The 25,347-nt window shown below is 32.3% G+C and overlaps 2 protein-coding genes and 1 long non-coding RNA gene across 3 annotated transcripts; 2 read left to right on the top strand and 1 right to left on the bottom strand.

Annotated features, from left to right (window-relative positions):
* Positions 1-2,891: 2,891 nt before the first annotated feature.
* On the bottom strand, positions 2,892-4,203 carry LOC111877655 (uncharacterized). Its single transcript, XR_002845487.2, has 2 exons — positions 3,405-4,203; positions 2,892-3,279 (listed from the first exon to the last, which is right to left on the bottom strand). It is a non-coding gene; the product is annotated as an uncharacterized LOC111877655 (long non-coding RNA).
* A 1,057-nt stretch (positions 4,204-5,260) lies between these two features.
* LOC111877682 (geraniol 8-hydroxylase) lies at positions 5,261-6,984 on the top strand. Its single transcript, XM_023874197.3, has 2 exons — positions 5,261-6,190; positions 6,279-6,984. The coding sequence occupies exons 1-2, from the start codon at positions 5,261-5,263 to the stop codon at positions 6,924-6,926; spliced, it is 1,578 nt and encodes a 525-aa protein (XP_023729965.1). The 3' UTR covers positions 6,927-6,984.
* A 16,308-nt stretch (positions 6,985-23,292) lies between these two features.
* LOC111877657 (geraniol 8-hydroxylase) lies at positions 23,293-25,347 on the top strand. The gene is made up of 2 exons (XM_023874173.3): positions 23,293-24,400; positions 24,513-25,347. Exons 1-2 carry the CDS (start codon positions 23,456-23,458, stop codon positions 25,143-25,145), a joined length of 1,578 nt encoding a protein of 525 aa, XP_023729941.1. The 5' UTR covers positions 23,293-23,455; the 3' UTR covers positions 25,146-25,347.

Here is a 25,347-nt window from a genome sequence, read left to right as displayed (position 1 = left end):
CGTCCTCCATTAATTCAAGGAATGGTAAGATCATCTTGTGAATTTTCTCACCAATCTCACAATCAAGGTGCAATTGAGTAATATTAAAATAAAGCCTTTTTGAAATCAAATAGAAAATACTACGTTGTTTCAAAATCATTAAATTATCCCGTTGCAAGTAAATTAACTAATCCCTATACTTAGATAACTAGGACTCTATCTTCTCTATCCACATGCGTATGTCCTCACTTTTGATGAAACCATGTTGATTTGATCTGTTAGGTTAGAGTTTGTCAAATGAGTTCTTTTTAAACTGTCACTAAAGCTTGAAAAAGTGCATCTTAAGTCATTTAGTTCAGTTTCATATCTAGACAAAGGTATATTAAGAGATTCAACAATTGAATTTACCTTGTTGATCATCTGTTCACATTTGCTGATTTGCTCAAGAGCTGCCTTTGCAGCGAAGCAGTTATAATCCCGACATCCATTATACGCTCCATAACTGCCATCTGTAGTATAGCCTCACATTTGTGATACATTGCTCGTCACCATCAAGCATCTACCTACAAGCAGCGAGCTCCCTTCTTTCGCAACGAAACTCTTACCATGAGTAGGCATGCGAACCTTTTCATCTTCTGAATCGGTTGACCAGACCTCAACCCCTCCTAATTTATTCTTAGCATAATTTTCCTGCACAATCAAAGCAGGCATGGTGTTATCAGCACTCTTTTTCTTCTTAATCTCCTCCAACTTTTTGAGATGGTATGCTTCGTCATCTTCTCCTTCCTTCTTCTCATTTAGCCTTCACAACATGCAATCATTGGCTAAGTGGTTTTTACCATGAAAATAATTGCAGTCATAGCTGGAGTCACCCACGACCTTCTTCTCCTTCTTTTCTTTTTCTTTCTGAGAATTGCTTGCATTCTCCTCTTTCACTTTCTCAGAGTTGTAGCTTCCCTGCCATTTTCGGTTCTTATTATTGTTGAAGTTCCTTTTGCGAACCTTTTTGGGTTGGACACCATCATTGCAAACTCTTCTTTAGACAGTTCACAATCAGAAAACTCAAACTCTGAATCATCATCTTCTTCAACCTTCTTACCTTTTGTGATGAGAGCAAGTGAACCCATTCCAAAAACAATCTTTGCTTCTTTCGTCACTTCAGCTTCATGTGATTTGAGAATTCCAACTAGTATTGCCAACGAGTAGTTCTTGAACTACTCATGTTCTTTTACGGTTGAAACTATAGCCTTCCACTCAGGTCTAAGTCCATTCATGAACGTGAACTTTTGCTCGATGAGTTCTCGTCCAATCATATGCTTCATCATCCTACCGAGAAGATTATTATAGCGATTAACAGATTGTTCCAGACTTTCTTTAGGCTTTTGCACAACTGCACCAAACTCCGAAAGCAGTTGAGTCTAAGTAGAATGCTCCAAATCAGTGTCAGTAGAATACAGTTCCTTAAGCCCCAGATACCTTTTGTTGTATCATATGAGCTAACCAAACAAAAGGTGTCTGGTGGTAGGGCAAACATAATAATTCTCATAGCCCTGACATTTCTAATTAACTTTTCTTTCTCATCTTGTAGAACATCATTTACTTCAAGAAGAAGCTTGTTATAATCATTCTGAGTTTTAATAACTCTCTTGGTTCCAATATGAACAAACTTCCCAATAGTGATGGCTTCCTAGATCAAATAGCCATTGTCTTCTATACCAAGAGCGTAGTCTTCAAAATGCAACGCCCACACTTCATATTCACTTGGGAACAAGATTGGAATCATGGTTGTGGATCCAATGCCACTTGATAGATTTATCAAATTAACGTGAGAGTCTTCGGAATGCATCTTTATATATCGAACAAAACCTGTATAAACCAGATGTGTAAACAAGATTAGGGTAATATCACGATCAAGATCAGCGTCAACAGTTGAACTAACAATAACGGCTGAAACGAGATCTAATAATGGCGGAAACCCTAAAAGCTTCTTTTAACAGAAGAGATGCATATAGATTACATAGTCTCCTGCTCTGATACCAATTGTTGAGATCAAATCTCTAAAGATTGAAAGATTCAAACAGGTAATAGAAAACAAGAAGACAACAATGGATCAAAATATGCTTAATGATTCAAAGTCACGCTTTAGAAGAACTCGATGAAGAATTGCTACTGTAGGCGTGTAGGGTTATAAGACTATTTCTAAGATTACAAAACATGGTGCATGCATGCACTTTAAATACTATAACCCTAATAAATAAAGACAGGTGGACAAGCCCAAGCCCGTTTACATAAATGGACTATTAATTAGAACACAATGACGCAACACTAAATCCCAACAATAATCTAATAAGAAGTAGTAACTGGTGGTTTTTTGTTGTTTTTCTCTGTGATTTTGTGGTGATAGAAGATGGTAACATATTCAAAGATATATCGATAACTAACTCTAATACAAGGGTAGAATTGTCAAAAATACATTTGTTTCAAACCTTGGTCTAAGACTGCGGCTCCTTGACCTTCCTCAAGTATTAGGAAAAAAATCATATCCGTTTCTATTTATTTATTTCATAATCATATATAACTCATATTATTTTGCATTAGGCCCGTGAGTAGATAGTAGTAGAAGAACAACATCATATGAAAAGACCAAAAGGTTAATTTGGCAAAAGGTAAGAAATTATTAAAATTTTATTTACATAAGAGAAAAGGGGCTCCTTTTGTTCGTCAGTGGCTGAGATTAATTTAAGATAAGAAGAAGAACCTTGAATCACAAATGAGTAAAACAGTGATGAAGCAAAGTGACAAGCAAGAAATGCATTTGAAAGGATTACCAAGAGGCACAAGCTTCGAATACCATGAACAGGCTTCAAAATTATTCCATTAAAGAATGACATAATTTACTGAAAGAACAAAAATAACACAAACTCACACCTTTTTATATCAACCATATTTTTCTAAGAGCATGTACACACAAATACATACATAGAAGCCAGTAAATAACATCAATTTGGAACAATATAATAAGTAAACAAATATGGACTTTCATCAAACACTTGGTGGACAAAATAATTGCACATGTAACATCCACGCTTCTCTCCATCTCTTCAATACATTGAAAAAAATGAAAATAAACTGTCCTCAAGGGACAGAAAATAAGGAATAAAATCAGTTCATACCCTTGGTTGATATCCACTTCAGTTCCCATATGCATCTTCAAAAGCGATTAAGGCATCAACAAAATCTCCATGTTTGCGCCTCTTTTTCTTGTGCGTGTCTGCAGTACGCATCATCAATTGACCATTCCTGGACCAAACGAATACAACAAAGAGTGTTATCCCACTATAAGGCCGCTTATCAGTCCCACAAAGAATGACATTCTTTAAACAAAAATGAAATTGATAACAACAAACTAATTTTAAAGAATTTACCTTTGTTTAAGACTTTTCAAACGAAATTGTAGCCAAAAGTGTTCATATGACGGAATCAAATCAAGAAATTGAAGGAACCGAACTGAGTGTAGCATTGAAACATTGAACAGTATCCGAACATTACAGAATATTATGAGGATAATTGTTATTCATGAGGATTTTTAGACATAGGATAATATTTAAAACATAGAGATAACTAACTGTAAAGATTTTACCTTAGTTGAAGACTATTTAGACGAAATTCTTTATCGATAATTGTGCACAAAAAGAATTAATTGAAGAAACTCATTGAAACATTGAAAATTTAAGCATAAGTCGATAAAGTTAGCTTAGCCGAACAATTTTCAGCCGAACTTGAATCCATAAACGTTGACATCAAATGAAGCAAGTCAATACACTGAGTGAAAGATAGAAACATTAAACATAGTCGGATCATTATATAGGTCCGATTTCTAGGTCGTGGTTAGGGTAGTTACCCGCCTCCATATCATGATGATCAAAGGAGTCTTTGGAAGGAAACTAAAAACCTGTTGAACGTGGGAGGAGAAAACGATAGGTGGTGAGGAACGTGGGGAGGAGCTTAAAACGGGCTACAACCTCAGATTTTGAGTTATTACTGTGGAGATTGAAAGAAAGTGGAGTTTAAACGGTTGACATGCGTCGGACGGCTTTAGAATCACCTTCAACAATAGTATAAAGAATATCCAAACATATTCCATATACATAACAAACACATGTCTTAAAAAAATATATCTAAATAACAAACATAATGAAACGAAACAAAAAATATCCAAACATATTCCATAAACATAACAAACGACGTGTCTTAAAATAATAGGAGTATATCTAATAACAAAAATAGTGAATGGAAACCAAGATGCATTAATTTTTTTCCTTTAAAAATCTATAGATTAGTAAAGTTAGCATTGGTTTTATCGGTTGCAACAGTGGAAAAATATATTTTTTGTTTTTATAAAAACATGTTAGGAATCGATTCTAAATTATGAGAACTTGTAGAAAATAATTATAAAACTTACATTTAGTTTATCATTTTTAATGTTATTATACTTTGTATTACTTTTTTTTTTATTTATTTATTATAAAGTGGACCATAATTTAACTTTTGATCCTAAAACAATATTTATTATATTACGAATAAAAGCTATACTCTTCTAGCATTTCAAGTAGTGATAATTCTTTTTAAACAACAAATTAATTTACTCCTAAATATTACATATGCTTCCTAAAGAAACTTGAATTCATAATCTTTCATTTGAGAGGGTCACACGTTACCACGCTAAACCAAATGTCATTTGGTAATTAGTGGCAACTAGTAACTATCTTTCAACTTTGAACTACTTTTATCAAAAATACTCGTAATTCAATAAATATGCAATAGCTCATTTGACTTATGTCGGCCTTGTGACAATATAGATGATTGAGTAGGTTATTTATTTGTACATATAGTATTCATCGGCTCATCTTTCAATATCTTTCTATATCTCTTCTTTCTAAATTATTTGGGGTTTTGTATAGTTTTGGTAATCATCTTGGTTGTACATCATATCATCCATTGATTAAGAAAAAACTGAACCATTTAAAGAAGCTTCTTTCGTATTGGTAAAATAAATTGTTTCGAAACGAATGAGTTTGAAGTAAACTAGATTTTAAACCACTTTGATGAATACTTGTTTAAAATTAGAAAACATCCTTGTTACTACGTAACATTTTCTTGACTTTTAGTGAAGAATGAAAATGGAACAATTGATGGTTTCGTGAACGGCAATAAAAAACCATTCGGATTTATATCCATCTCTCGTTTTGTAATTCATCAAGATTAACTTTAGCTTCACAAAATGATATCCGATAGCCAGTGGTCATGGTGGTCGGAAGTTACCAACAAGAAAGACGAGTTCACTTTCCAAGTCCTCACCATTTCAGTCATTTCGTTAATGGCTATCTTATGGTACAGATCACGGAAGACATTATCCACGTTGCCTCCTGGACCTCGTGGTGTTCCGGTGGTGGGGTATCTTCCATTTCTTGGCGCCAACTTCCACCATGAGTTCACCAAATTGGCCCAACGTTATGGCCCCATTTTCAAAATCCATCTCGGAAGTAAGACCTACATCATTCTCAACTCCTCAGACTTAGCTAAAGCTGTGCTCCATGACCAAGACGATATCTTTGCTAACCGCGATCCTCCGGTGGCTGGGCTGGTCGTCTCCTATGGTGGCAAAGATATAGTCTGGTCTAACAACAACTCATACTGGCGTAACCTACGTAAAGTGTTTGTGTACGAAGTCCTGAGCAACAAGAACCTGGATGAAACTCAATCTTTCCGGCGAGGTGGAGTGAGAAAAACCATCAAGCAGGTGTATGAAAGAATGGGAACCGAAGTGGACATTGGTGGGATCGTGTTCTTCACATCCCTCAGCGTCATAACCAACACGATATGGGGGAAAAGTTTGGTTGAAGATGAAAAGAACAATGATGTTGGGGTTGGATTGCGGGAAGTGATTTCAAAGATAGTGGAACTTTTGGGTGCACCGAATGTGTCGGACTTTTTTCCGGTGTTGACGAAATTCGATTTACAGGGGGTGCAGCGAGAAATGAAACGTCAATGGAAGACGATGGATAGGATTTTGGAGAGGATAATCGAGGAGCGACTTGCCATTAAAAAGGATGAAGCTGGAAGAAAGGATTTCTTGCAGATTTTACTAGAGCTTAAACAACAAAATACTACATCGGGTTTCAGTATGACAGAAATCAAAGCTCTTCTCATGGTATCTTATATCATATACTGCTTTTTTGTTTTGATATCCAAGAATCGTTTTAATTTGTTTTTTTTATGCACCATCTTTTCTCAAACAGGACATTGTAGTTGGAGGAACAGACACAACATCAACAATGGCAGAATGGACAATGGCCGAGCTTCTGCAAAATCCCAATGAAATGAAAAAGGTACAAGACGAATTAGAACAAGTTATAGGGAAAAACAACATTGTGGAAGAATCTCATCTTCCAAAATTACGTTATTTAGATGCAGTAATTAAAGAAACATTCCGGTTACACCCTCCACTTCCTCTCTTGATTATGCGAAGTCCAAAACTACATTACATATATTCAGCCATTAAGGTAGGTGGATACACAATTCCTAAGGGTTCCAATGTCTATTTAAATGTCTGGGCAATACATAGGGATCCTCAGTATTGGGAAAATCCTCTAGAATTCGATCCTAATAGATTTTTAATGGTTGATGGAAGAAACAAATATGATTATAGCGGATACAATACCAACTTTCTCCCATTTGGATCTGGTAGAAGAGGTTGTCCTGGAGTTCCCTTGGGTGAGAAGATGTTGCTTTACCTTTTGGCTTCATTGTTGCACTCATTCAATTGGATTTTACCAAATAATAAAGAACATGAGTTGTCTGATAAATTTGGGCTTGTTGTGAAGAAGAGAAACTCACTCATGGCTATCCCTTCTCAGAGGTTACCAGATAAAAATCTCTACATGTAGTTGAGACTAGAGGCCATCATTTGCATGCCTAATAATTTCTTAAGGGGCTTCTTCAGAAAAGCAACCAATGTACTTGATTTTATCAACTATTGTTCAATTTTAGTACAATCAATGAACTTTATTTGGTTAATAAAATCCGTTTAGTTTCACCTTACTCAATATTATTTTACATACTTTGACTTCTAAAGAAACATCGATAAGTTATCGTTATCTAATTATATATTGAGCCAAATATAGTGAACAATACGATAGGGGTTAAGCATTCTGACATATAACAGAATGATTGCACACATAATAATAACGCTAACGAGAATAAAAACATAATATTTAACGTCGTTTATATAAGAGCATGATGACCTAAACTATGTCAATAAGACCAAGCCTAAAAAACATAGAAAACCCTGTAGAAAATGACCCAATATTATCAAACAAATTAGGCCTGACAATCGTGTCGTATTCGAGTTGGCGGGTCAAAATATGTCAACCCAAACACGACCCATTTAAATATACAGGTCACGGGTTGGCGTGTCACGGGTTGGCGGGTTTGGAACATAAACTCGTATATGACCCACAAACCCATTTATTTATACGGGTTCACAGGTTGGTGGGTTTGTGGGTTAGATTTGGGTTCGTGGGTCAGATTCCATAAATAAAATTAACAATTAAATATGAATAAATTCTTGATGGTTGATGCAAACATATCTGAATTTTAGACACTTAACTACTTAAGTCTTAAAGTCTTAAAGATCCAAATGAAAATTAAAAAACATTTATAGAAACATGTTCAATGTCTCAATCGCTCATACAACCATACGCCGATACGCCATTTGATTTAGGGTAAAAATGAGGAAAATCAATTGGTTACAAACTTACTTACGATCTTATGAGTTAGGACCACAAGTCAAATATCAATACATTTAAAAATAAAAAATATATTTTTTTAATTAAAAATATAAACGGGTTGGCGGGTCAACCCATTTATTTTTTGAGAAACTCATATATGACCCGTTTAATAAACGTGTTGGCGGGTTGGCGTGATGAAAAACTCAATCCAAACCCGTTTATTTCGTGTCGTATCGCGGATCGTGTCGTGTGTCGTGTCGAGAATTGCCGCCCCTAAAACAAATGTCCAAAATAGAACACCAAACAATCTCCCATATTAAAAATTGAAAGAAGTATGATGGGCTCAAATAGGACCCTCCAAATCAAACGTATCTTGTGGATATAGGTTTAGATCAGTTAAGTTATTTTTATCATCCACTTTATTGTGTCTTTGTGATGATTCTACCAACTTAAATTTTGAAAGATCTATCATCGTGGAAGTTATCATCATTTCTTTTTTGATTTAGGAAGTATTATTGTTGCTCATCCATTGAAAAACCATATTTGATGACTCACAAGTTTAGTAATCATTAAAAGTACATGTTATTTCTTGTTTAAGGGCCACCTTTGGTACGTTGAGCGCAATTCCTTAAGCAGCTCATCTAGTCTATTGGTATCTTTATCATGTAGATTATTTTGGAAAATTATCTAGAGTGTGTTAGTTCCATGCCAATAGTTTATCTTGTTAGCACATGGAAAACTCATAGTTGCTATAAAATGATCGGTGCAATTAGTCATACTACCTAAAAATAGAGATAGGTAATAAAGGTTAACAAATAACAATAAAGAAAAATATTACCATCTTTTGCAAAATCATATTGTGTATATATATCTCCTTTAAGACAAAGTGAGATACTTAATAATTAAGCTCTCTAAAAAATGACATAATGCAAGTGTGAGGAACTTAAATTCTCTCATTTGAGAGTTTCTGTTTAATCTCATTAAATTCATGCTCATTTGTTTTATTTCTCACTTCCCTCATTAACATCAATTCTCTATCTTACATACTCATGCACAGTTGATTATATTGTCTAATGATCTTTAAAAACAAATTTGATCTTGTGAAAATAGTCTTGGGACATGAGGTAACTAGAGGTGTTTCATCCTCACAATAATACACTTATACTTCAACATTCTTTACTATATTGATCAACTCTATTATTGTCAATTTGTTTTAAGTTTAAAGGTAATCTGCTTATGACCAAGGGTATAATTGTCAACACGAGCATATACTCCACAAATTTTTTAATTTCTTTTATGAATCTTATATTTTAATTTATGCAGATTATCATTCCAATTATACCGTCAATCATAAATACTTCCCAAAATAATTATATGCATAGTTTCAATATATAGAATCCAGACATTTATGATTAAATTGTTTAATAAGGAATATTATTTTTAAATCTTTTCAAAATCATGTACCCTTATCAACTTAGAAACCATCATTTAATTTAATCTTATTAAAAAGGATTTAATTCATCTATTTTTGATAAATATGTTTATTTAATATAAAATCACAGCACATGGTTTCCAATTATATCTCTATATTTGTTAACTAACTTTAATTCGTTATTATCTTCACCAATATCATTTAATTTCATTCTTTGTATAATCATTTTTTATGGTATGTTATGATATTCATCCATGCATTTACTATTCTCTCCAACATTATGTATTTTATCTTACATTTTACAGTATACAACATATATGGATACTAACAATGGAAGAACCAAATCAAAAACATCGCCATGCCCACCACTATCAGACATCACAAACGGTAAACTTTTAATTTACTATTATCATTAGACGTTCAATACATCACAAACGGTAAACTTTTAATTTACTATTATCATTAGATGTTCAATACATATAATTTATTGATTTTCTTTTTATGTAATATATATTCGCGTTAAATTTGATATTTAATGTCTAATATATTTTCATTTCATCCACCTTTATCATACTTATTTTTTTTTTTTGAAGAATGTATCTTCTACATCCCCAATAATTATCGAGTTATTCGAAAATGCCCGAAATTACATTCAAACTCATCATCCCATAACGTCTTACGACCGAATTTGCAACCTACAACAATTTCATCAAGGTCGCCACTTTCACAAATAACCAATCAGGGTAAATTATTAATAATTACTTTTATATTATTCTTTCATTGTCAATCAAAACCATATAACGGCTATTCATTTTTCCAAATTTAATAATTGTTATGATACTAATAAACAATTATAAATGGTTCGAATACGACGCTAACTTCAAATGTTCAAACAAACAAAAATACGACAACTTTCAAGGATGTAATGATGCATCACAATTTTGATAAAAGTTATCCTATTGTTATATTACTAATTATTATATTTTTTGTATTTAATTGATTATAAATTTAATTTCAATATATGTGCTTTAATATTACATATACATATTCATATTTTCCTTGTCATTTCCAGTACATTTTTTTTTCCAAAAAATCGTATCTTCATAACTCCTGTTTCTCAAGTTACTCGAAAAGTTACTCCGTCACCTTCAACATCATCCTCTCATAACCGTATACGGCAAAATGTGCAACATTCATTTATTTCTTCAAGGTCGTCACTGTCACACACACATGCATATATATATATATATATATATATATATATATATATATATATATATATATATATATATATATATATAAGAGATAGGTTCAAATGTTTCAAACAACTATTGTGTGCATGAATGCACCAATAGAAATTTAGGAATAATTAAATAATTAATAATTATTATAAGGGTAGTTATGTAACTTAACATATGATAATTAAAATAAAATCCCTTAACTCATGGGAATTACCATAAAAAACTGTTTGACCAACTCTTTAACCCTAACCTCTCATATCGTACGTATTATAATTTTCCTCCTCTCATTTGCGTATTGACGAACAAAGCTTCCAACCATCAACGACGATTTGAAGATAGAAAAATTGATGTCGGTGATGACCTTTCTCTCATTCTCGTCTTCTTCCCTTATGTATCAGCCTAGCCTACTGGTGGTGCAAAATCCATAGCAATGGCTAATTGATAATACAGGTAGGAAAAAAAATGGTAAACAAAGTTGTATTTGTGAATGAACGACTTTGAAGTTCCTTCCTTTTTGGTTTGTACCAGGTAAATATTTTGAAAAGAACAACTTAATTTTTTAATTTTTTTGTTCTTCTTTGTATTTGAAATTGAAATTGGTTTAATTATGGTGGTTTGAATTTGGTTGTTTTTTCTTCGATTTTATTCTTTAGGAAAAAGATTGAAGTTATGATGATCATTTATTCTTGATGTTTTTAGTTTCATTCTGTGAATTATTGATGTATATCTTTGATGAACAGTGCTGTGTAATCCTTCCAGAATATCATCTTTGTATCTAATATGATTAGGGTAATTTTTCCAGAATGGAATCTCGAATTCCAATTCTATTAGAATGAAATCTCGAATTCCAATTTTGTTAAAATTAAATCTTGGATTCCAGTGATTAAGTTCCAATTCAACCTAAGCATTGAATTTTGTATGAGCTATCATGTCTAAAACTTGTTATTTTTTCTGTACTTACTCATTGGTTTGTGCATTTTCTTCAATTTTTTACTTATGGGTTTTTTTGTAGTTTCATTCTATGAGAATATAAATATTACATAAAACATGTGTTGCTAGTAATTTTGACATAATACATTTATACATGCTTTAGAATGTTTATGCATATAGAAGAAAAGACTATGATTTAAGTGCATTCTATAATGTATTCTTTTAGAATTTATTTATATAAATGCATTATGTTAGAATGTCTTTGAGAATGTTTGTTAACAACAAGTATATTTGTTTAACTGTTAATACTACCGAGTAATGTATCTTATTCTTTCAGAATTGCATGAAGAAAGAATTTAATATTAATCATACAAGAGAAATATTTGGAATCAAGTTCAACAACAAGTATATATGTGAAGATCAAGTTGATTATATGGACCATTGAAGATGATCAAGTGTATTTGTTTAATAATTTCATATTCATGAATGTTGTTATAATATGTATATAACTATATTAAAATGTATATGGATATTAGTCTGTAAGAATATATGTATGAACTAGGTGAATGTTCGCGCATTGTGCAGAAACACGTATATAGTTGAAGTCTATACAAATATATGTTTTTTTTAATATAGCAATAATATTGTTGTTAAATTTGATATAATAATTCGTATACTAAATTGATATAATGTATTGATTATTTTCAATTATATGATAATATATACATCTATTATAACTATATAATCTCAATCGTTTGAATGACTTCTACCCGCGAGTTACACAAGTATAAAATTAAATATAATGTATGGTTTAATGTTATTTATAGTTGTTGTTATTGTTAATTAATTTTTTTTAATTTATTTGATTAATGCTTTAACTTTTATCATTATAATTATTTAAAACATCAAACATTATTTTTTGATTTTAAAGGTAACAATATAATCATTTATATAGAGTTATTTTTAACTATTGTGATTGTAAGTTATTTTAAACTACTTATTTGAAAACTGTTAACGATTATAAAAGTATCTTTAGGAAATATTTTAATTAAATTGATATTACAATTTACTTTTTGTATTTATCACTATAATTTATCACTTTTAACTATTTACAAAATACTTTGGTTTTTTAAGTGGAACTGAAATTTATATTTAAGTTGACATTGTAATGTTATATTTAAAATAACAATTTAAGTATTTTATCCAAACTGTTCAAAAGTTGTAGTTTTAAATTGATAATGGTTACATACAACAACATATTAAATCTAATAAATTAAGTATAATATGTTAAAAGTTAAAGACATAACTTTATAAGGAGAAAAAATATATTATTTTAGAATTAAAATTTAGTATATTTATGATTACACTTTATGCTTGATATTTATTTAACCTTATTAACCAACTTATAATCATTATTAGAAAAACACTATAGTTAATCATTTTTAACTATTTACAAAATATTCTTTGAGTTGTTTAAGTTAAAATAAAATTTATATTTAAGTTGACCCGGTAATGTTATTTTCAAATTAATAATTTAAGTATTTTATACAAATTGTTCCAAAATTGTATTTTTAAAATGATAATGGTTTACCTCCAACAATATATTAAAACTAATAAATTAAGTATAATATATTAAAAGTTCAAAAAATCACTTAATAACTAGAACTAAATATATTATTTTAAATTTGAAATTTAGTTTATATATGATTATACTTTAGGTTTGATTTTTATTTAACCTTATTAACCAACTTATAATTATTATTAGAAAGAAATTGAAAAGTCATGGGAGTTTCAAATGAATGTGGTGAAGGGAAAAATTCATGGGAGATTCCAATGAATGTGGTGAAAGGAAAAATGTTTCCTTTATAATATAGTATGATATGATATGATATGATTTGTATTTAATTTCGGATGTATATTAAGAATAAAATCATAGACCCAAGTTGGATGTATATTAATAATATCTTATTCTTAAATCAGGTCAATTGTCAAATATAACTGCATTGAAAATGTATTCTGCAAAAATAAAATCGAAAATATATTTACTAGTTTATGGTTGGCATTCTGTCATTTTACAGAATAAAATCGGATTTTAAATTTGAATTAATTTAAATTATTCAGATTTTTAAAAATAAAGGAATTAACTATCCCTTAAAATCCCGAAATTTCCTTTTTTAATATAGGTAAATTGACCAAAATACCCTTATGCTGAAAATTGTGTGATTATATGGTGCATGTTATCCTATTGTAATATCATAGACTCTCAGATCATAACCTTTGATTATATTCCATCCGGTGGTCCAGATCTGTGCATTCTGGCACACAATAGTTAGTAGAAAAGAAATAACCTAACCCTATATATATATATATATATATATATATATATATATATATATATATATATATATATATTTGGTTAAAAAATTTATTATGTCTCATAATATTTATATCCATGATTTTGTTTTCCTATTAATTTAGTTCAAAAAAGAAAATTCAACATCTCATAATTCGATGGAAAATACTTTTTCAATGGAGTTCTTAAGTCTTCATGAGCTAATTGGTTTATTGGATTTTATAAATCCATTAGTTAAGCAATTTAGAATGGCATGTGATCGATTCAGATCGAATCCAACAGAGCATATTAGGCTTAAATTGATTAGGACAAGAGAAAAGGATGGTAGACATTATAATCTTCTTACTACAAGTGAGGTTGTTGCACTTATTGTAGGTGACATTGACGGTTTCGATTCACGAGATATTGTTTTGGAAACTCAAAGTCATTAACTTCAACGTATTAATGAGTTGCATCCGCAATATCTTTTATTTTAATATATGTTATTGTTCCCTTATGCCGAAGATGGATTTCGATTGGATATATTATATCGTGGTGTTGAAGAACCAGATTCCAAAGGACAAATAACACCGACAATGCGAGAGTTTTTTGGTTATCGTATACAATATAGAACTAATGAAATATCTTTGATATTACGTTCCAGAAAACTCTTCCAACAGTTTTTGGTTGATTCGTATACAATGGTTGAAAATAAACGACTTAATTATATTCGGTTTAACCAACCAACATTACATGTCGCTCTTTATGGAGACTTGGTCGAGGCTGCTCAAGAAGGAACTGAAGATGCTTCTGTGATGGGAACCGTATTATTATTTCGTCTTCTTTTACGGGTGACATCCATTAAATGCAACATAATTAATTAGACGCAATGACTTTGGTTAACTGGTTTGATTATCCTCTTTTTTTTTAACCGTTACATGTAATCTAAATGGCCAGAGGTCGTTGAATCTGGAAATCTTAAACCCGAAGACAGGCCCGATATTTTGACAAAAAAATTCAAAATAAACTTGATTCACTAATCACTAGACTCAAGGAAGAAATTTTTTTGGGTGAAGTCAATGGAGGTATAAATCTAAAATGTCATTATTCATTTTATTTTATTTTGATTTTATAGTATTATGCATTAACCAAATAACTTATTTGCATTATACAATTATATATATATATATATATATATATATATATATATATATATATATATATATATATATATATATATATATATATATGATCGAGCTTCAAAAAAGGGGTCTCTCACATTGTCACGTATGTCTATTTTTAGAAAAAAAAAAGTCTAAATTTCCAAATTCCGAAGACATAGATCGTGTTATATGTGTTGAATTGCCACATAAGTAACTTGAACCATATTTGTATCAAATTGTTTCTGACAACATGATACATGGACCTTGCAGCAATTATTTTCCATTTATACTATGTATGAAAAATGGCAAATGTTCTAAAGGATTTCCAAAAGACTTTATAAATGATACGTATATTGACGATGATGGTTATCCAGTTTACCAAAGACACGACAATGGAAACAATGTCGTGAAAAATGGAGTTTCTTTGGATAATAGGTATAAAAATTAAATTTTTATTTATATAAACATTTATTTCTTTATAAGTGTTATCTTTTATAGGAAAGATATGTTAAATGATCTTAATTTTCTTTATGTTGTTCCATATAATATGATACTTTTGAAGCAATACCAAGCCCATATGAATCTTGAGTGGTGTAATCAGTTTGGATCGATAAAGTACCTTTTTAAGTATATTAACAAAGGTTCAGACAGGATCATCGCATCTTTTTATGACGCCAAAAATAACAAAAAAACAACATAAAGAAAATAACAATCGTGATGAAATTGTTGAATATTACAATTGTTGTTATATTTCTGCTTGTTAGGCATGCTGAAGACTTTTTCGGTATGACATTCATTATAGAACACCACCTGTTGAAAGGTTGTCGTTTCACTTACAAGACAAACAACCTGTTGTGTTTAAACCATCCCAACGTGTTACAAATGTTGTTTCTAAACCAACTATTGTTGCTTCTCAATTTTTGGCCTAGATGGAATGTAATAGCTACGATGAAAAGGCAAGGGAGTTATCCTATGTTGAATTCTCAACTCAATATGTTTGGAATAAATCAGATAAAGTATGGACAAGAAGAAAAACAAAGACAGTTATTTAGCAGAATTAATCATGTGTCTCTCAAGTGTGGTGATGTTTATTACTTACGCATTTTGCTCAACAAAGTAAAGGGTCCTACTTGCTATGAAGATATTAGAATGGTTAACGGGACCGTTTATGACTCTTACAAAGATGCTTGCTACGCTCTTGGTCTATTAGACGATGATAGAGAGTACATATTATATATACAAGAAACACATCATTCGGCCACCGCTTCTTTCTGCAGGTCTCTATTCGTTATGTTGATTACATCAGATACTCTATCCCGGCCTCATCATGTTTTTAAAGAGACATATAGTTGTCTTTCTGATGATGTCGTTCACGTTCATGAACAAGAAATAAGCGTGAAAGGTACATTTTTAAATAAACTAAACCATTTACACAAAAAACATTCCCACTTCAATTGATATTATAAATAAATTATTTTATAATTTTTTAATGTTTTCAGGCTTGAAGCTAAAACCATAAGCAATTTACCACCCAACGTTGTCGTACATTGAGAAATATTTATTGAGTTGTGGATTGAGTCTTAAGAAAATACTCAATATGTCATTACCTGATCATAAATATATTCAAGATTCTTGCAATATGTTAATTCAAGATGAGCTTAATTATGATCCGTCCAGTCTTGAATTTGAACATCACTGCATTCAAAATTAAATGTCAAGCAAAAAAATGTTTATGATATAATTATGAATGCAGTTAAAAAAAAAGGCGGTGTCTTTTTCCTCTATGGTTATGGAGGAACATGAAAAGCATTTGTTTGGAAGACATTGTCTGCTGCTATTAGATCTAAAGGTGAAGTAATTATTAATGTTGCTTCAAGCGGAATTGCATCACTCTTGCTTTCTGGTTGTAGGAAAACGCATTTAAGATTTCATATACCAATTAACTTGAATGTGAATTCATTTTGTTCTATTACGCCAGGTAACAATGTAGCTTCCCTGTTGAACAAAGCGAACCTTATACTTTGGGATGAAGACCCAATGATGCATCGTCATTGTTTCGAAGGAGTTGATAGGACACTTAGAGATGTTATCCTTCTATTAGACATTGATAAACCATTTAGAGGCAAGACCATTGTATTTGGAGGTGACTTTCGACAAATTCTTCTAGTAATACAAAGAGGAAATCGTTCAGATATTATGCAGGCATCATTACATTAATCAATATTATGGAGTGAATGTATAGTTTTACGTTTGATTATAAACATGAGGCTTCAAGTCGGTTGTCCAAACAATGATTTCGAAGACACAAAGTCATTTGCTGATTGGATTCTTAAAATTGGTGAAGGTACTATCTGTGGTCCTAATGATGGTGAAGTTGAAGTTGAATTTCCAGAAGATGTGATTGTTCCATCTATGGGTGACCATATTCATTCAATTGTATTTTACATTTAATCATCCTTTCAGAACCATCTTGATGATCCATCGTATTTTCAAGATAAAGTTATTTTGGTCCTTACTAATGAAGAAGTTGATGCTATCAATGACTACATGTTAGAATTGATGAAAGATCAAGGGAAAACATATCCGAGTTTAGATTCCATATGTGAGACCAAGGCAGAAGAAACTTTCGAGGAATCAGTATACTCTCCGGATGTGTTGAATGCTTTTAAGGCCTCTGGAATTCCCAACCATAAACTTATACTAAAAAAGGTGTTTCGGTCATGTTGCTTCGTAATATCGACCAAACCAGAGGACTATGCAATGGTACTGGATTACAAATCGTAAGGCTTGGAAGACACGTCATTGAAGCGCGAATCATATCTAGTAAAATTTTCAACGAGACTACTTATATACCTCACATGAAGTTGACCCCATCCGATAAAAAATTCCATTCCGTTTTCAACATAGGCAATTCCCCATAGCAGTTTGTTTCGCTATGACCATTAACTAAAGTCAATGACAATCATTATCAAATGTTGGAATATACTTGCGTAGACATGTTTTCACCTATGGTCAGTTATATGTAATTGTTTCTCATGTAACAAGCAAAAATGTTTGAAGGTACTCATATGTGACGAGGAAGGTCGTTCAACTAATAAAACAAAAAATGTTGTCTACAAACATGTCCTACAATGTTTATAGATATTTATCGATTTCAGTGTTTTTTTCTTCACATTTCAATAATAACAATAGCCATAAACTTTCATTTATAATTATTATGCAATATATATATATATATATATATATATATATATATATATATATATATATATATATATATATATATATATATATATATATATATAAATGTTTTTATATTTTTTTAATATGTTCCCCCGCGTTTAACGCATGTTATAATCTAGTTTCCTCCAAAGTTAGGACTTTTATGAAAACTTATTTTTTAACGTTTTTTTAACAATGCTCTTACATTTTCTTATAACTACTTTTACGAATTAGTCCAAACGTTTCTTACAAAATTTCCTCAATAATTTTTTATAACTTTGTTTTCAATGTTTTTTAAAACTTAATATTTGTTATAGTTTTTTTTGTACAACTTTTGCAATTTTGTTTTCAATTGTTTACATATTTATGTCTGCAAATGTAGATTTATTTACATAAATAAATTTTTATAACTTTTTTTTATAGTTTTTCTGCATATAAATATAAAAATATTTTATTTATTATTAATTCTATATTAAAATATATATTAGGAATTATACGTACATAAGTTTTTATAATTTGATTTTGAAATTAATTATACCGATATAATTTTTTTAGACGGTATGGAATGGGGGTTATCCCTCCATCCAACACCACCCTATATTACCAAGTGTGAGCTTTTGTGGTTGTGGCTATGCTTGGTCACAAGCTCTTTTCTTCCTCTCTCTCTCTGACTCACTATTCTTCTTCCCACTCACTAGCAACTTAATAGTAGAACACCATTTATTAAGGTTTATGACTTGATTGATGTGACAGATTCATAAAGGACCGGTCCAGACAGTGGGCAACCGGGCGACCGTCCATGGCCCACGTCTCCAGGGGTCCAAAATTTATGGGCTATGTAGTGTATATAAATAAAAAAAATATTACCTAAATGATTTTAAAGTCTAAAGTCAGTTCAAACTCAAATTAGCTCAAAAGATAAACAATTTAACTATTTGTTATTGCTAATTGAACATGTATATAGTAAAGAACAAATGTTTTTTTTTAATATTTATTATATTTGTCTTTGAAGGACATTTTTTTTGCCCCGGGCCATATATACATTTGGATCGGCCCTGCATTCAAGCATAAATGAATTGTGATGCATTCTGTTTAGCCTTACGGCTTCCGTTGCAACGTATGGGCGTGCAAGCAACCTGGGACCAAATGAAATTCATTGCAAATGTTAAGTTTAGAAATGATCCTTTGAATTTATGGTGGTTTTCCTTTTATATTTTCAGATTTGATGCAATTTGTGACAGAGTCAAAGGGTCAAAGGCATGATGGTTCCGGAGATAGGGTAAGCAAGGTACTCAAGTAGAGAGGAGATTAAAATGAAAATGATGGTGAGGAAAAACAGACTCCATTGAAGGGTATTACTGGAAGCTCGTTTGTCGTTTGGTAGAATAGTTTTACTAAAATTATTTCTTTGAATAATTAATAAACCCTAAATATGATTGAGGGGCATAATTATCATTTTCTTTTAAAATTATGTAGATGTATAAATAAATGCGTAGAAATAATAGCTCCCATTATGTTGTGGTGTAAATTTCGTCCACATCATATAAACATTATGTTACGGTGGAAGCTTCGAGCATTTTGTTTAAATATTAATATCTTCGAAGCCAATCTTGTGGTGTAAGCATGCTGCATGTAGAATTAGGCATGTGATGTTGAGAGACTTCAAACACTTTTTGCATCGCCTCATAGACAAAATTTATGGCTGATAAACGTGATAAAATTAGTAACTTACTCATAGGTCGGAGAGAGTAGTGTTATCGAAACCGTACTTCTTTTGTTGCCACGTAAACGTCACGTCATTTTTACCACAAAAGTGCAGTTCCTTGTCACACTCAATGAGTGGTGCCATACTTTATTTAAAAAATAAATAAATAAATAAAAACTTTAATTTCTCCCCACCCAATCACAAAACAGTCAAATTATCTACACCCAATCACAAGTTGCGGCCATTTTTTGCAGCACTACGGTTTGAACTGCACCAAACCGCACCCAGGGGACGGTGTTCGCTGCTTATGTGGCGAAAGCGCACTCCTTGGAACCGCATCACACCCTCCAGCCTTACAACTTACAAATGTTTTAGAATTAATATTTATTAAATATTGGGAAAATGTCACTGTATCACATTAAGGTTGTGACAATTGTCCAATTTGATCATTAATTTTTTTTTTTGCACATTAGGCCATTAAAGTCATGTTTTACCTGTTAAATAAGGAAATATTCCAATATAATGTTTTACCTGTTAAATAAGGAAATATTCCAATATAATCCCGGTTTTACCAGTTACCTAGGTCTATATGGCTTTTTTCATTTTTTTAAAATAAACAAATCAAATATAATCTACGTGGCTTTTGTTTTCCATTTCGCCTAAATTAAAAAACCTAAATATTGTTGGAATCCTAAGTCGATTAAGACTTGGAGACCAAACAATCTAATTTATGGAAAGTTTAGTTTATAACAAGTTGGTCATAAGTTTCCTAGTCTAATACAAGTTGGTGTGTTAGTCTATATATACCTATCTATAATCGAGTTTATGATTATGAGAATAGATTGTAAAACATTGGTTTTGAGTCAGTTTTTCCATTTAATCAAAGAGTGAATTTTGATTACTTTTTTTGTTTTGCATTCTCATTTTGTAAACTAGAATTGGTATCAGAGCCAGGTGAAGACGGTGCCAGTTTGAGAGTCGGTTTCAAGAATACCGTAGCCTTTCGCTATGGGGTAGACGCAGCGGGAACCGGGTTCGTTTTAAGGGGGTGTGGATTGTTTTTGATTACGAGTTTAAGCATCTCAACAACAGCCTCGGTTTTTCTTGATCGGACTGGTTCTAAGGTAGAGAGAGAGACTAACCGGAAGCGCGGAATAAACGGACGGGAAGACATCAAAGTGGGTAACTTTGATTCGGTTCGTTTTGCGGGTGACGGAAGACGGTAAATGTGGTCGTGACCTAGTCTTGTTGTTCGGTGGAAAAGTTCTCTCGAAACAAGCTCGATTAAAGAGGTCAGGGTGGTGAGAAGAGATAGTAGGATGTTGATCGGGTTGAAGAATTCTCTAGAAGGACTTAAAAATTCGGGGGTGATTGTTGGAATCCTAAGTCGATGAGGACTTGGAGACCAAACAATCTAATTTATGGAAAGTTTAGTTTATGGCAAGTTGGTCATAAGTTTCCTAGTCTAATACAAGTTGGTGTGTTAGTCTATATATACCTATCTATAATCGAGTTTATGATTATGAGAATAGATTGTAAAACATTGGTTTTGAGTCAGTTTTTCCATTTAATCAAAGAGTGAATTTTGATTACTTTTTTTGTTTTGCGTTCTCATTTTGTAAACTAAAAATATTGTATCCTATCTTCCTCATCTTACTGACGCCTCATCTTCTTCTCCATGAATCTTTTCTGCCGCCTCCAACCAACGCCCAACCCTAGCCCGACAATCTCTTTTACGATGAAGGTGTTCCTGGAGTCCCCGACATTGATCTATTCCGAAAAACAGATGGCGAAATCATCGATGACGAAGCAATCGATAGTAGGAATCTGGGAGTGCGATGATTTGTAGGTGTCCAAAAATGTCTATCGGATTTTATTGTAAGGATTCCGACGAACAACAAGAGAGGCGACGACGGTGTTTCGATGAAGAGGGAAAGGAAGATGCGATCAACAGTGATTTAGTTAGATGAAATTCATTTGCAGGATAACGATTGGGACTTGGATTTGGATTCCGACCGTGTGGAGGTAAAATGTATTGAATTTGTTTCAACATTGCAGAGTTTAAATGCTGATAAGTTCAGAGACGTCCTCTTCGCCAATCTGATAAGTTCAGAAACGTCCGTTGCAATTTAATTCTGGCATTCGTTACATCATCGGCTTCAACTTCGCCGAAGAGTTTGAGATCGCTAGGCCGACAAATAAATTCCAACGAGAGCACAAGTCAACACAACAAGATTCATTTGTTTATGGTTAGCATACGTCAAGGTGAAAAAAGATATTAGGGCTAATTGTCTTTACTAAATTGACAGCCAAGATATCAAGCCTTGAAATCAGCTAATAACTGTTTGCTTTAATTTTGGTATTTTCTATTTTATTTAAACAACATATCCTAGTGATGTATTGACTATTGAGAAATTGAATAACTTCCTCTGTTTTGCTTATTTCCCGTTCTCTTGTTTATTTTTAGAGTTTGCGAGCACACGAAGTCTTGTGTTCTTAATAATTTACCGATTATCTTCGTCGGAAAAGAGTGCAGATTTGAAGATGATCGTAAATTGGAATTAAGGATATATAATAGAATTTGAAGATGATCGTAAAATGGAATCAAGTTGCAAATAAGATAAAGGGGAAAAAGATGTTAAGGTGGGTTTTATCATTTATTAGGTGGGGACACATACGTCTTACATGGTCAGCTTTCCCTACACTCCACATACATCTTACACGTAAGCATAATGCTTTCCCTACACTCCACATACATCTTACACGTAAGCATAATCGACACATCAACCATCCACATAGGCATTGCAATCGGGAAACCGTTTAAAATTGGGGGAAATGACTAAATTAACGGGTAAAATATGACTTTAATGGTCTAATGTGCAAAAAAAAAATTAATAACCAAATTGGACAATTGCCATAATTTTAATGTGCTAGAGTGACATTTTCCCGTAAATATTATTTTCAATTTATTGTGTTTAATAACATTGAACCTATATTTTTATTTACATAAAGAAATATTTATTGAAGTATCTCATTTTTGTAAGTTTTTCAATCTGATTTATACTCAAAACAACTGTTAAATGAACCATGTTGAACAAAAAAATATAATCATCATTTATTATATTGACTATTTATTAAAAAAAAAAAAAAAAAAACACTTATTCATACCATATTTTCTATTAACAAACATTATTTATTTTCTACCGGATGGTTTTTAAAATAGATATTTAGAGTAGTACTTTTACAACAAAGTCGCAACAATACAACAAAATGTACCTTCAACTCTTTTTCGATGATGACACTGTATCCATAAATCTTGAACATAATAACATTACTATCGGTTAAACTTTGTTGAATAGCTTCATATGGTGCATAAAACCCAAAATATCAAACATATAAATACATGATGATTACAAAATATGAAACAGAAATGATATAAATACATGATGTATCGTTCTCTTATTCTGTCACATAAAACAGCTTTTAATGCCCAAGAGGAGGGGGAACCCCCACAACCTACAATATCCTATCTTGAGTACAAACCACAAAAACATTTAACTCTCTATGACTTAATTTCTGAAACACAACCATATTTTATTTATTTATAGTATATATCAATTCTATCTCCCTTTGCATTTCATCAGCATCGATCTTCACAAAAATGATATCAGATAGCCGGTGGTCTTGGTGGTCGGAACTAATCACCACCACCAAGAGAGACGACCTCACTTTCCAATTACTCATCTTTTCAGTCATCTCATTCCCTATTTTATGGTACAGTTTCAGGAAAGCCACATTCCGGTTGCCGCCGGGACCTCGTGGCTTGCCGGTGCTGGGATACCTTCCATTTCTCAGCCCCGACTTGCACCATGAATTCACCAAATTGGGTCAACGTTATGGCCCCATCTTTAAACTCCAGCTCGGTCGCAAGACCTACATCATCATCAGGTCGTCGGATCTTGCTAAAGAAGTGGTGCGTGTGCAGGACGATGTTTTCTCCAACCGAGACCCTCCGGTGGCTGGGATTGTCCTCACATACGGTGGCAAAGATATCGTCTGGTCGGACAACAACTCATACTGGCGTAACCTGCGTAAAGTGTTCGTCTCCGAAGTCCTGAGCAACAAGAACCTTGAAGCTTCTCGATCTTTCCGGCGAGCTGGAGTCAGAAAAATTATCAACCACGTCTACGAAACGATGGGGAATGAGATCGACGTCGGCGGGATCGCGTTTACGTCGTCGTTGAGTGTCGTAACCAATATGATGTGGGGGAAAAGTTTGGATGAAAGGAACGAAAACAGTAATCTTGGTGTTGGGTTCAGGGAGGTTATTTCAAAGAGTGTGGAGCTTCTGGGAGCAGCGAACGTATCAGACTTTTTTCCGGTACTCTCCAGATTTGATTTACAGGGTGTGGAACAAAAAATAAAGCAACAATTGCAGAAGGTTGATGAGATATTTCAGAAGATAATCGACGATAGAATGAGCGTTAAACCTGAAGAATCAGTAGAACAAGAGGGAAGAAAGGATTTATTGCAGATTTTACTCGAGCATAAACAAAAAGACAATACATCAACTTTCAGTCTTACCCAAATTAAAGCCCTTTTCATGGTAGCTAGCAAGCCCTTTTATTTTCTGTTTGCTTTTATCATTTACATAACCCTTTGTCGACATCCCTTCGACACATAACAATAACATAACTCACTAAATTTTATTGAAACAGGACATCGTAGCTGGAGGAACAGACACAACATCAACAATGGCGGAATGGACAATGGCAGAGCTTTTGAAACATCCAGAGATAATGAAGAAGATACAAGACGAATTAGAGCAAGTCATCGGCCTAAACAACATTGTAGAAGAATCTCATCTTCCACGATTATGTTACTTAGATGCCGTGATTAAAGAAACATTCCGTTTACACCCTCCGCTTCCTCTGTTGATAGGGCGATGTCCAAATATGTCTTGCAATGTCGGTGGATACACAGTCCCAAAGGGTTCCAATGTGTTTCTGAATGTTTGGGCAATACATAGGGATCCAAAATACTGGGAAAATCCTACGGAATTTGATCCCAATAGATTTCTAAACCCCGATGGAACAACCAAATACGATTATTCTGGAAACAACACCAACTTTCTGGCATTTGGATCTGGTAGAAGAAGGTGTCCAGGAGTTCCTTTGGGTGAGAAGATGTTGGTGTATCTTTTGGCTTCATTATTGCACTCGTTTGATTGGACTTTGCCAAAAGACAAAGAACATGAGCTTTCTGATAAATTTGGGATTGTCTTGAAGAAGAAAAACCCACTCATGGCAATCCCTTCTCAGAGGTTATCAGACAAAAATCTATACATGTAATAGAAACCATCTGTGTAATACTAATAATATCTTAAGGAGCTTCTCCGGGAAAACCTAGCATGAAAACATGGAGGGTCTGAATTTATGTAAACTCTGGTGCGATGTGAATAAAGTTGTTGATCAATTTGATTTTGGTCATATAATGTTATCTATTTTGATACCTTACTTTGACTTATATTAAAGGGAAGTAATTATGCGTCTA

The sequence above is a fragment of the Lactuca sativa genome, chromosome 3 (assembly GCF_002870075.4).
Source record: "Lactuca sativa cultivar Salinas chromosome 3, Lsat_Salinas_v11, whole genome shotgun sequence".
Classification (NCBI taxonomy): Eukaryota; Viridiplantae; Streptophyta; class Magnoliopsida; order Asterales; family Asteraceae; genus Lactuca; species Lactuca sativa.
Note: the sequence above shows the minus strand (reverse complement) of the source record. Positions and strands in the feature narration are given on the sequence as shown.